Source organism: Suillus paluster (genome assembly GCF_016628075.1).
Source record: "Suillus paluster strain FC165 chromosome Unknown EDB91scaffold_13, whole genome shotgun sequence".
Classification (NCBI taxonomy): Eukaryota; Fungi; Basidiomycota; class Agaricomycetes; order Boletales; family Suillaceae; genus Suillus; species Suillus paluster.
Genome location: NW_024537573.1, coordinates 679,913 through 690,887, shown reverse-complemented (window position 1 = coordinate 690,887; position 10,975 = coordinate 679,913). Strand labels below are relative to the sequence as shown.

The window sequence follows — 10,975 nt, the reverse complement described above, 5'->3', positions numbered from 1 at the left end:
ATAGGGCGCAATGAAGACGAGCCGGCCGGCGATATGGGGTGCAATGAAGACGAGTGGGCCAGTGATATGGGGTGCAATGAAGACGGGTGGGCCGGCATGATAGGGTGCAATGGAGATAGGTGGGCTGGTATTATGGGGTGCAACAACGACCGGTATTTATGTAACCGGTTTGCTTGTGGTGACATAGCACTCAGTCCGGTGATTCCACCGGTGGCCTGACCATGTAAAATGGTTAAGATTTGACAAAGTTATGAGTCTTACAACAAGAGAAAGTGACAATTTCAGAGGATATATCATGTCTAGACCATTGTGTCCGGTATTTATGTGACTGGTTGTTTATAGTAAAACATAGCACTCAATCTGGTGATTCCACTGGTGGTCTGACCATGTAAAATGGTTAAGATTTGACAAAGTTATGAGCCCTACAAGAGAAAGCCATAAATTTAGAGGATATTATGATGTATTGTATCTAGACCATTGCAACCGGTATTTTTTGACCGGTATTTACGTGACCGGTTGCTTGTGGTAACGTAGCACTCAATCCGGTGATTCCACCGGTGGTCTGACCATGTAAAATGGTTAAGATTTGACAAAGTTATGAGCCTTACAACAAGAGAAAGTGACAATTTCAGAGGATATATCATGTCTAGACCATTGTGACCGGTATTTATGTGACCGGTTGTTTCTAGTAACAGTACTCAATCCGCTGATTTCACCGGTGGTCTGATCATGTAAAATGGTCAAGATTTGACAAAGTCATGAGCCCTACAAGAGAAAGTCATGAATTTAGAGGATATATGATATCTACAGTATTGTGACCAGGATTTTTCAACCAGTACTTATGTGACCAGTTGCTTGTGGTAGCATAGCACTCAATCCGGTGATTCCACTGGTGGTCTGATCATGTAAATGGTTAATATTTGACAAAGTTATGAGTGCTACAAGAAAAAGTCACAAATTCACTGGCAGAGGATATATGATATCTAGACCATTGTGACCGGGATTTTTCAACCGGAAGTTATGTGACTGGTTGCTTGTGGTAACATAGCACTCAATCCGGCGATTTTACCGGTGGTCTGATCATGTAAAATGGTCAAGATTTGACAAAGTTATGAGCCTTACAAGAGAAAGCCACACATTCAGAGGATATTATGATATATTGTATCTAGACCATTGTAACTGGTATTTTTTGACCAGTATTCATGTGACTGGTTGCTTGTGGTAACATAGCACTCAATCTGGTGATTCCACTGGTGGTCTGACCATGCAAAATCATTAAGATCTGACAAACTTATGAGCCTTACAAGATAAAGCCACAGATTTAGAGGATGTTATATCTAGACCATTGTGACCGGTATTTTTGTGAACAGTTGCTTGCAGTAATATAGTACTCAATCTGGTGATTCCACCGGTAGTCTGATCATGTAAAATGGTTAATATTTGACAAAGTTCTGAGCCTGATAAGACCAAGTCATAAATTCAAAGGATACAGTGTTGTATCAGCTCATATCTGGACCATTGTAATCAGTATTTTTGCAACCGGTTGCTTGTGGTAATGTAGCACTCAATCAGGGGATTCCATTTTGCCCCTCTGATAGGAGAGTGTTCTAGCACTGTCAAAACATATTTAGGAGTATATATTAACATATTCCACCACTTAGTTGACCCCCTGAAGGGCTACATCAAACAATATAGCATATATACATGAAAACATAACTGATAAGCACCCTCCAACACTATCAAGGATGTTATTGGTAATCAGACACTTGGGATATGTCCCATGTATATCCCTAGTCATGGTCCTAAAATTCTGGAAAGATCCCTCAAGTATTGACTGTAAGATAAGTAAAACAACATAGGCTTGACATATGACAATTTACCCCTGTCACTGAAAGTCACTGACATATATCACACACACCAAAGATTTTATTAAAAATGCAGTAGTATGTATAGTAGACTACATAATGAACCTAAAATACACATTGCCCTGAAGGTAAAGTCTTTGTAGAAGAGTGTGGTGAGGAAATATTAGGATTGGTAAGTAAAAGTCCAACCACTACATATACACCAAACTGGTGAGTTTCGATGTTTTGGGCTTTTGGACTTTCCCACACTCTATTTCAGAGATATTTCACTGCCCTAGCTCTCAACTGTTAGTGGATCCTTTTATAAATCTGAGACCATGATATTGACCATGCTTAGAATATATTGCAAGCATCTGATTACTAGATTGTGTCCATTGGAGAATGTAGGCCCCTTATCAGTACACATACCCCCTTTCCCTTAGATCACAATATTATACCATATTTCTAACTGATCCTTGGGATGAGAAGTAGGTATATATGTAGTAAGGATAATATATGAGTAGTCTGGATCATTTATGCAATGGTAAAGTAGGGGAAAACACCAAAAATGCGACAACTGCAATCTTAGAAGTTTTAGCCTGTATAGAAGGATTCTGTAGGTATCCTGATGTACCAACCTGGTGTACATACTCTAAATATGTCTAGGAATGGTCCCCATATCTTTCTGCAGCTGTGTTCCTGTAGGAAAACCTTTCCCAGAGGATGGACCACCAGGAGAGGGTGAGTACACAACATCACAAGGTTTTGTCTGTGGATGTTAAGGTCATGCTCAAAGGAAGGAGAACTCAAAGGGCTTGACTTCAGCTTGTGTGCTGCACCCCTTACCCGAGTATGTGCCCTTAATTTATGAGAGGCAGGAGGGAAGTCCAACAAAGTCCAGAGGTTTCCGGAGATCAGACACTAGGGGAGTTCGGCAGAACTCCAGAGGTTCAAGGAAACCCAGAGTAAGACTGCTGTGGACAAGTCTGGAGTAGAAATGGAACAGAGGTAAACTACCCTAAGGTAGAGCTGGAGACACACTGGTCTAGATATCATATATCCTCTAAATTCATGACTTTCTCTTGTAGGGCTCATGACTTTGTCAAATCTTGACCATTTTACATGATCAGACCACCAGTAAAATTGCTGGATTGAGTGCTATGTTACCACAAGCAACCGGTCACGTAAATACCGGTCAAAAAATACCGGTTGCAATGGTCTAGATACAATACATCATAATATCCTCTAAATTTATGGCTTTCTCTTGTAGGGCTCATAACTTTGTCAAATCTTAACCATTTTACATGGTCAGACCACCAGTGGAATCACCAGATTGAGTGCTATGTTTTACTATAAACAACCAGTCACATAAATACCGGACACAATGGTCTAGACATGATATATCCTCTGAAATTGTCACTTTCTCTTGTTGTAAGACTCATAACTTTGTCAAATCTTAACCATTTTACATGGTCAGGCCACCGGTGGAATCACCGGACTGAGTGCTATGTCACCACAAGCAACTGGTCACATAACTACCGGTTGAAAAATCCCGGTCACAATGGTCTAGATATGATATATCCTCTGACTTTGTGACTTTCTCTTGTAAGGCTCCTAACTTTTAACTATGTTACATGGTCAGACCACCGGTGGAATCACCGGATTGAGTGCTATGTTACCACAAGCAACCGGTCATGTAAATACCGGTCAAAAAATACCGGCTGCAATGGTCTAGATACAATATATCATAATATCCTCTAAATTTATGGCTTTCCCTTGTAGGGCTCATAACTTTGTCAAATCTTAACCATTTTACATGATCAGACCACCGGTGGAATCGCCGGATTGAGTGCTATGTTACCACAAGCAACCGGTTACATAAATACCGGTCGTTGTTGCACCCCATAATACCAGCCCACCCATCTCCATTGCACCCTATCATGCCGGCCCACCCATCTTCATTGCACCCCATATCACTGGCCCACTCGTCTTCATTGCACCCCATATCACCGGCCCACCCATCTCCATTGCGCCCTATAATGCCAGCCCACCCGTCTTCATTGCACCCCATATCACCGGCCCACTCGTCTTCATTGCACCCCATATCACCGGCCGGCTCGTCTTCATTGCACCCCATATCACCGGCCGACTCATCTTCATTGCACCCAATAACACTGGCCGACTCGTCCTCATTGCACCTGCTATACCGGCCCACCCGTCTCCATTGCACCTGCTATACCGGCCCACCCGTCTCCATTGCACCTGCTATACCGGCCCACTCGTCTCAATTGCACCCTATTCTCCGGCCCCCTCGTCTTCATTGCACCTTATGTACCGGCCCACTCATCTCCATTGCACCTCATTTACCGGCCCACTCGTCTCCATCACACCCCAGTTCCCCGGCCCACTCGTCTATATTGCACTCCATTCCTCCGGCCCACTCATCTATCACACACTGGATTCACTACTACTATTCATAATTTCCTATATAGTACATTGCTATACTACCATCTATACTATATACACCCGGCCCATCCATTTGCCTTGGACACTCCACCCCCTCGGCCCACTCGTCTAACATGGTACAATTATTGCCATGGGCCGGCACTGGGTGGCTCGTCTCTATTGGCACATTGTCACACCCGGCTGCCCGTCTGAGACGGGTATATGTTACTGCATTATGTGTAGAAGATGGGTTCAAAATGATTGGGGGTGGTTGAATGCAGACGTCAGTCACAGATCAGCGTCCTGAGATCTTTGAAAACAGCGAGGCGAGGAAGCGGCTGCACACCTAGCTCGTGCAGAAGTTCAGAACACCAGCATAAAATCTAATCATATTAAATATCGAGCATCGAGCTAGTGTCAAAGAGAACAAGCACATCTGGTATTTGTCAGATGAGTCTGATTTTGACGAGCACTGAACCACTGGCACATAGCCCATGTGACGATCAGTTCAGGAGCGATTAGTGCCGCTATCACGATGCCAAGTCGTCGCCATAGGATGCGCAATGGGCTGTCCTTAGGACTCGGAATATTTGGATAGATGGCTGTGTATATGCATGCGAAAAGAGTGAGAACGGAGCTGGAGATGATGTTCCACAGGGTTCTATTCGTGAATGATGGAGCTTCAAAATCATCGCTGGTAGTGGTTGTATTGGTAGGTGCGGCTTAGATTACTCCAACGAGGTAAAGGATCATGCACAGAAGGTCCAATCATGCCATGCGAGTGGCATCATGACAGTCCTTATTCCAGACAGACAGTCTCTCAAGCACGGACTTGGTGAGTCCGCAGAAATGAACATCATAAGTACTGAAACGCAGATTAAAAAATGTGTGAAACCTACCCAAAAATTCTGAGGTTCGAACCCGTTCGAACCTATTCACCGTCAGCCGAACCCCGAACCTCTGGAGAGGTTCGGTTCTGAGTCTTGGCCGAACCTAGGACCGGACCATGAGTCCGGTTCGGAAAGGTTCAGGTTCGAACCGAAGTTCTGAACCGGACTGCGGCAGCACTAATTCCATGGGAGCAGTTTGCACCGCCCGAGAAGAGAGAGGAACAGTGGAATGTATTGCGGGCTGCATGTAATACCGTGGACGGATGGTATGCGAAGAACAACGGTCAATTTATATTGGGCGATACTCCGTGTTTTGCTGATTTCATGGTTGCGGGATGTTTCAAGTGGATACAGTATGTATTGCTTTGAGAAGCAGGAGTGGCCGCGGAAGAGTTGGAACGGAGGGCGATGGGGACACCTAGTGGATGCAACTAACAAATATTTTGATTGTTCAAAGTAGTTCTATTGGGTCAAAAGACGTTGAGGACGATGTGCTAGGCTTACGATAAACCGACAAGTGGGACTTGTACTATTTGCTATAGGTACTACTAGTAACATGAATCCTTGACATGTTATCTATTTTTTGACGGACAAAACCCCCGGATATAATCGATTAATCGCTTTCATTCAGTGTGCTTTGGTGTTCGATAGTAAATCTACCTCAGGCTATTGAACGCAGAAAACACTAGTACAGCACCAAGTTAACAGTGACGCGTATAAGAATCCAGCATTATACAGCACATCGCAACATATGTATGTTCGTCCAACATAGGGCATCGTGGCAACGAACAATAAACGGTGATTGGAAAAACAGCGTCTACAGGAGCACAAAAAACATGGCAAAGAGGCGTAAGGAAACCCCAAGTTCAGAAAAGCAGTGAACGTTGACATGGATCCTTTGCGGGGGAGTCATGTCTCGGAGTCGTAAATCAAAGTTGGATATTGTACGCAGAAGTAGGGAACCTGGGAATCAGAAAAATGATAGCCACCCGGGTAATACTTGTTTGATCCATTGGTAGCCTTGTGTGCTCTCTTCTTCGCGTTTCTTCCTCTCTTGCTCCTGAGTGTGTGCAGCAGCAGCTCTCTCCCTTGCTGCCTTCGCCTCTGCTTCTTGGCGTCGGACTGTTTCTTTCTGGCGCCAGAGTGTTTCGTGCTGGCGCGAGAGTTGTTCTTGCTCAGCCTGGTCTCGTGCCCTCTGAGTCTGTTCAGCAAGTGCTTCGCGTTTCTTCCTCTCTTCCTCCTGACGCATTCGAACGAGTGAAGCAGCAGCTCTCTCCCTTGCTGCCCTCATCTCTGCCTCTCGGCGTCGAGCTGCTTCCTGCTGGTGCCAGAGTTGTTCTTGCTCAGCCTCTCGTGCCCTCTGAATCTGTTCAGCGAGTTCTTCGCGTTGCTTCCTCTCTTGCTCCTGACGCATTCGAACGAGTGAAGCAGCAGCTCTCTCCCTTGCTGCCTTCGCCTCTGCCTCTTGGCGTCGGTCTGTTTCTTGCTGCTGCCAGAGTGTTTCGCACTGGCGCAAGAGTTGTTCTTTCTTAGCCTGGTCGCGTGCCCTCTGATTCTGCTCAGCAAGAGCCCGAGCTGCAGCCTCCGCAGCTCGCTGTCTTGCGGCAGCTCTACTCGATTCAGCGTCACGCCTCTTTACCTCCTCGATTGCGTTCCGTTGAGCTTCCAGCGCTGCAGCTTTATCTGCCTCCATCTGCCTCCGGAAAGCATCGCCAATGCCTGGCTGATCCGGAATCGGTGGCACACTGCCTTGGGAGTATGAGATGGAGGAAGTTGTGGGGTTTGTCGACCTGGACGATGAAGCAAAACGGGAAGCGTCGGCGTGCGCCTGCGTATTTGCAGCCGCCTTCTGTGCATGGGCTCTGGCCGCCTCGATATCCTTAGTTTTCTGTTGCAAGACATTTGTCCGCCGCCGTGCAACCTGGGCGTCAGCTATCGCATCTGTCTCCGCCTTAAGCTCGGCATCCAACTCAGCCACGCGTAAGTCGTGCTCCAACTGCTCCTGTTCACGTTGTATCAGACGTTCCATCTCCTCCTCTTCTAGCTTCTGCTTCAGCTCGAGTTCGCGTTGTCGCTTCTCCTCCGCACGTTCGGCTTCTTTAGTACAGTCAGGACAAGGGTCTGGCTTCGACTGACAACATTTCCACTTCAGCTTGTGGCGATTAGCAGTACATATGCCGGAGTACGGGTGTTGACAAGGCATTTGCGAATGATCCGAGATCTGATGACATTTTAGCGGGCAACGATGCATACCGCAGTTCAGCATGGTGTCGCTGGAGGCATTGTGAGTAGGAACAATGTTTATCAATTCTGAATTCTTACCATATCTCTGTGCATCCGCCATCGGGACAAAGAGTATCAAATTCAGACGCAGATTTCATGAGCACCGTTCGATCTGGGTGACGTTCACATTTGATCGGGAAACCTTCGTACATGTAGCCGCCTTGTTTGATGAGCTCGAAGAATTTCCCCCAGAGCTCTTTACCCCTCCGAGCATTCACAAAGGTCTGCGAGTTCCCGATCAGGATGAATCCATTTCGAGCCCGGGAGATGAGCACGTTCAGACGTTCAGGGGAGTTCATGAAACCGATGTCGTTGGACGCATTAGACCTTGTCAGGGTAGCGATGACAATATCACTCTCTTCGCCCTGATAGTTGTCTGTTCAAACAACGTTAGATGCTAGCTATAACTCGAGTGGCAGAAACTTACCTATGGTGGCAAGCCTGATGCACTTCTTGGACGTATTGTCAGTTGGGGACATAAGTCCAGCGCGGATGAGATCGTGCGAGTCGAGGTCATTCAGCACAGGGTCATTGTCCCTCTTCAGAACATCTCGAAGCGTTGAGAGCTGCCCAAGATACGGTGTGAGAACGACCAGCTTGTCCGTCCCATAGCCTTGTTGGGCGAGATAGCGTACGATCTTCCAAACCATTTCGACTTCATAGGTGTTCTGTTTCGACGAGGCCCCATCGCCTGGGTCGGAAATACGAGGGTCGTTATCCTCGGGATGAGTGTGGTCAATGAAGATGATGTTGTTCTGGATACCGCGAATGTCATCACGGCCCTGGGTCTTGGCAGCATCGGTGAGGTCGGGGTACGTGAGCTTCCTGATGAACGCTGAGATCTCCGGACGCATACGATGTTGGGCTGTCAGGGTTTGATGAGGGAAGCCCATAAGAACCAGGCGTTCAAAGAGTGATCTGTTGAGTTCAAAGCCGTCGCCCTTTTCAACAGTCAGCTTGTAGTTGTTGACTTTGGGACGTAATTGCCTGTGGAGAGTCAACTTCAGTGCGATGTCCCGAAAATTGCCAATGACTCGCGTACTTGTGGTCGCCGATGAGAATCATCTGACTTGTATTCTCACCCATGGCAGTAAGGACGTGACTTTCAAGAATCTCACCAGCCTCCTCAACGAGAAGGATATCAGGTTTCGCCGCACGAATGTCTTTTGCCAACTTGGCTGCTCCAGTCGTCGTACATGCAATGATTCTCTTCCCCATGAGGGTCGCCACAGTGGCTTCCCCAAATTTGCATGTCAGTTGATCTTGGCACTCGTTGTAACTCTTGCCAAGTGTGCGAATTTCCTCGAGGATTGAATTGCGTATCTCCGACCTCCATTTCTCCATCATGCTCTGGCGAGCGTCCGCAGGCATCTTCCAGATATCAGCCGCCTCACGTACATTGAGCTCGTCTTTGAACTGCCCAGCGTTAGATCCTCCAGACCATCTAGAGATGAGTTCATCCGAGGAGACTGCTTTGCCGCCCTTGCCGACACGAGTCATTCCTGAATCGTCATATTCAGGGACGTGGAATGCATCAAAGTATTTCGAGTCCTCCATCTCGATGTACGTGAGGACGTCCTTGAACCCCATCTTCGAGGCTATGAACCTGTCCATGGCGTCCTCTAGATTGTTGCAGTGAACACTCGACGCCCTCTTCAGCTTGTTGATGATAGCCCAATCAGCTTTGGATCGGATGAAACGCTCTTTATTCCCCGCAATGCCAAGATGGGCGACCTGCGCGTTTGCTCTGCTGCCAAGACGGATCATGTTAGTCTCCGGGATACCGATCTTCATGAGATCTTCCAGGAATTGATCCAGGGCGTGGTTCGTGTAGCAGACTACAAGGATTTTCTGTTCGGTGTGATCGTGGATAGCCTTCGCAAGCAGTGCGCCAATGAATGACTTCCCAGTTCCTGCGGCATGTCAGCAAAATGGATATGGATATGCGGTCGATATTAACACTACCTGGAGGGCCCTGGATAAGGGAAAGCCTCTGCGTGAGTCCTGCCAGAAGTGATGCCGCCTGAGACTTATCAAGCACAATACTAGATGAAGTCCCCAGGAGCCGCTGCAAATTCACAGAGGGATTCATAGCGAGTGGTCGCGTGACCTGAGTCGCCGTCACCGAAACGCCGCCAACGAGGTTCCCGTCCTTCCAGAACAGGAGCTCCTCCGAAAGCGGAATGAACTGCGTGTTCTGCAGAGCCTTCAAGACTGGCTCGAAGGCAAAAATTGCAGTGTCGATCTGAATGAGCCGAATGGTATCCGATGACTGCAGCTGAAGGAGAGTCTTTGCGATGCTAGCCTCCCCTTCCAGCTGAAGCACGATAACAGGTGGCTTCTGCGCAAGCAGTGCCTCCACGCGGTGAACACTTGCGAGACTGATGATTTGATTTCCTGAAAGTATGCAAACAAGAGACTGATGTTTGAGAATTCTGACGCCCGCAGGATCCTTTTCGAGATAAGACTTGCGCTTCTTTTCGGAAAGATCCTTCATCGACTTGAAATCGTCTCGGCATTTGAGCTTGATGCCCCACCGAGTCTTTCTATCATCTGTACCGCTATAAACACCCTCGAGTGTGACGCCATCGATGGTAAGCCCACGATAGCGCCCTTTCTTCCGTCCCAAAACGGTCTGGAGCTCTTCTTTTATCTCATATAACATGTCTTCGCGCAGCAAGCGGAAGGTGTTATCCAAGTAGTCAGCTGTACGAGTTTCTTCGCCATCAGGATCCTCCAATACACTGCTCGGGCGAATGAAAGGAGGCTGCTGGCAGAGGATCTCGTCTGCAGTTGGAAGAATGGAGATCTCCCTGAAGTCGACGAAATCGTTATCATGCCGACCACCAGGTTCACCGACTGCAGTGACAAGTACGCCGGACTCGGGGGTGGAAAGAATATGTTCGATGCGGTAGCCAATGTCTTTGACGGTCTGTTGCGATGAATTGAGAAGCCTCGTAAGGATACTAGGCTTCTTTGCGACGTCACGGTATGATGACGTATTCCCCGTAGTGAGGGACATGAGGCGAAGGAGGAGCACCGCGAATGCTTCCTGGGCTGGCTCATTGAGCTTACCTTGATCGAATGCTTGGCTGAAGGCACTCCAAAAAATTGGGGGATCAACGATGGCGGTGAGCAAGTGATCCAAGACTTCACCGAGGTCCGGTGCTCGGAAGAGATATAACAGAAGCTTGGCTGCAGTGTCGTTGAGGAACTGGGAACTGGTATTGTGACGCATAGCAGCCTGAACTGCGTTTGAGCCATGGGAGCTCTCAACGATTTTGTTGATGCAGGCCGCAGGGTCTTGCTGTGTACAAATCGCTTCCAATAAGAGAGGGTAGCTTCGTGCATCGGCAGGGACTTTGCCTCTGAGAATGTCGTTGAAACGTTTATCAAGCTGGGCTGCTCGATTCATGAGAAGCAAGCTATGTGGCGTGAGTCGTGAGTGCTTGAGTACTTGAGTGTTGAGAGCAAAATTGCGGGCGCTCGTGGTTAGGGCCTATATAGGGCCAC

At 47.6% G+C, this 10,975-nt stretch overlaps 2 protein-coding genes across 2 annotated transcripts; both read right to left on the bottom strand.

Moving 5' to 3' along the window:
* Positions 1 to 4,706: 4,706 nt before the first annotated feature.
* EDB91DRAFT_1049799 (uncharacterized protein) lies at positions 4,707 to 4,952 on the bottom strand (the record flags this gene model as incomplete). The annotated part of the gene is made up of 1 exon (XM_041313488.1): positions 4,707 to 4,952. A coding segment is annotated over one exon (246 nt), but the record flags the coding sequence as incomplete, so codon positions are not given.
* A 1,197-nt stretch (positions 4,953 to 6,149) lies between these two features.
* On the bottom strand, positions 6,150 to 10,877 carry EDB91DRAFT_1080264 (P-loop containing nucleoside triphosphate hydrolase protein; the record flags this gene model as incomplete). Its single annotated transcript, XM_041315202.1, has 6 exons — positions 6,150 to 7,276; positions 7,433 to 7,452; positions 7,502 to 7,838; positions 7,890 to 8,449; positions 8,505 to 9,375; positions 9,428 to 10,877. The coding sequence occupies 6 exons, from the start codon at positions 10,875 to 10,877 to the stop codon at positions 6,150 to 6,152; spliced, it is 4,365 nt and encodes a 1,454-aa protein (XP_041179746.1).
* Positions 10,878 to 10,975: the final 98 nt, after the last annotated feature.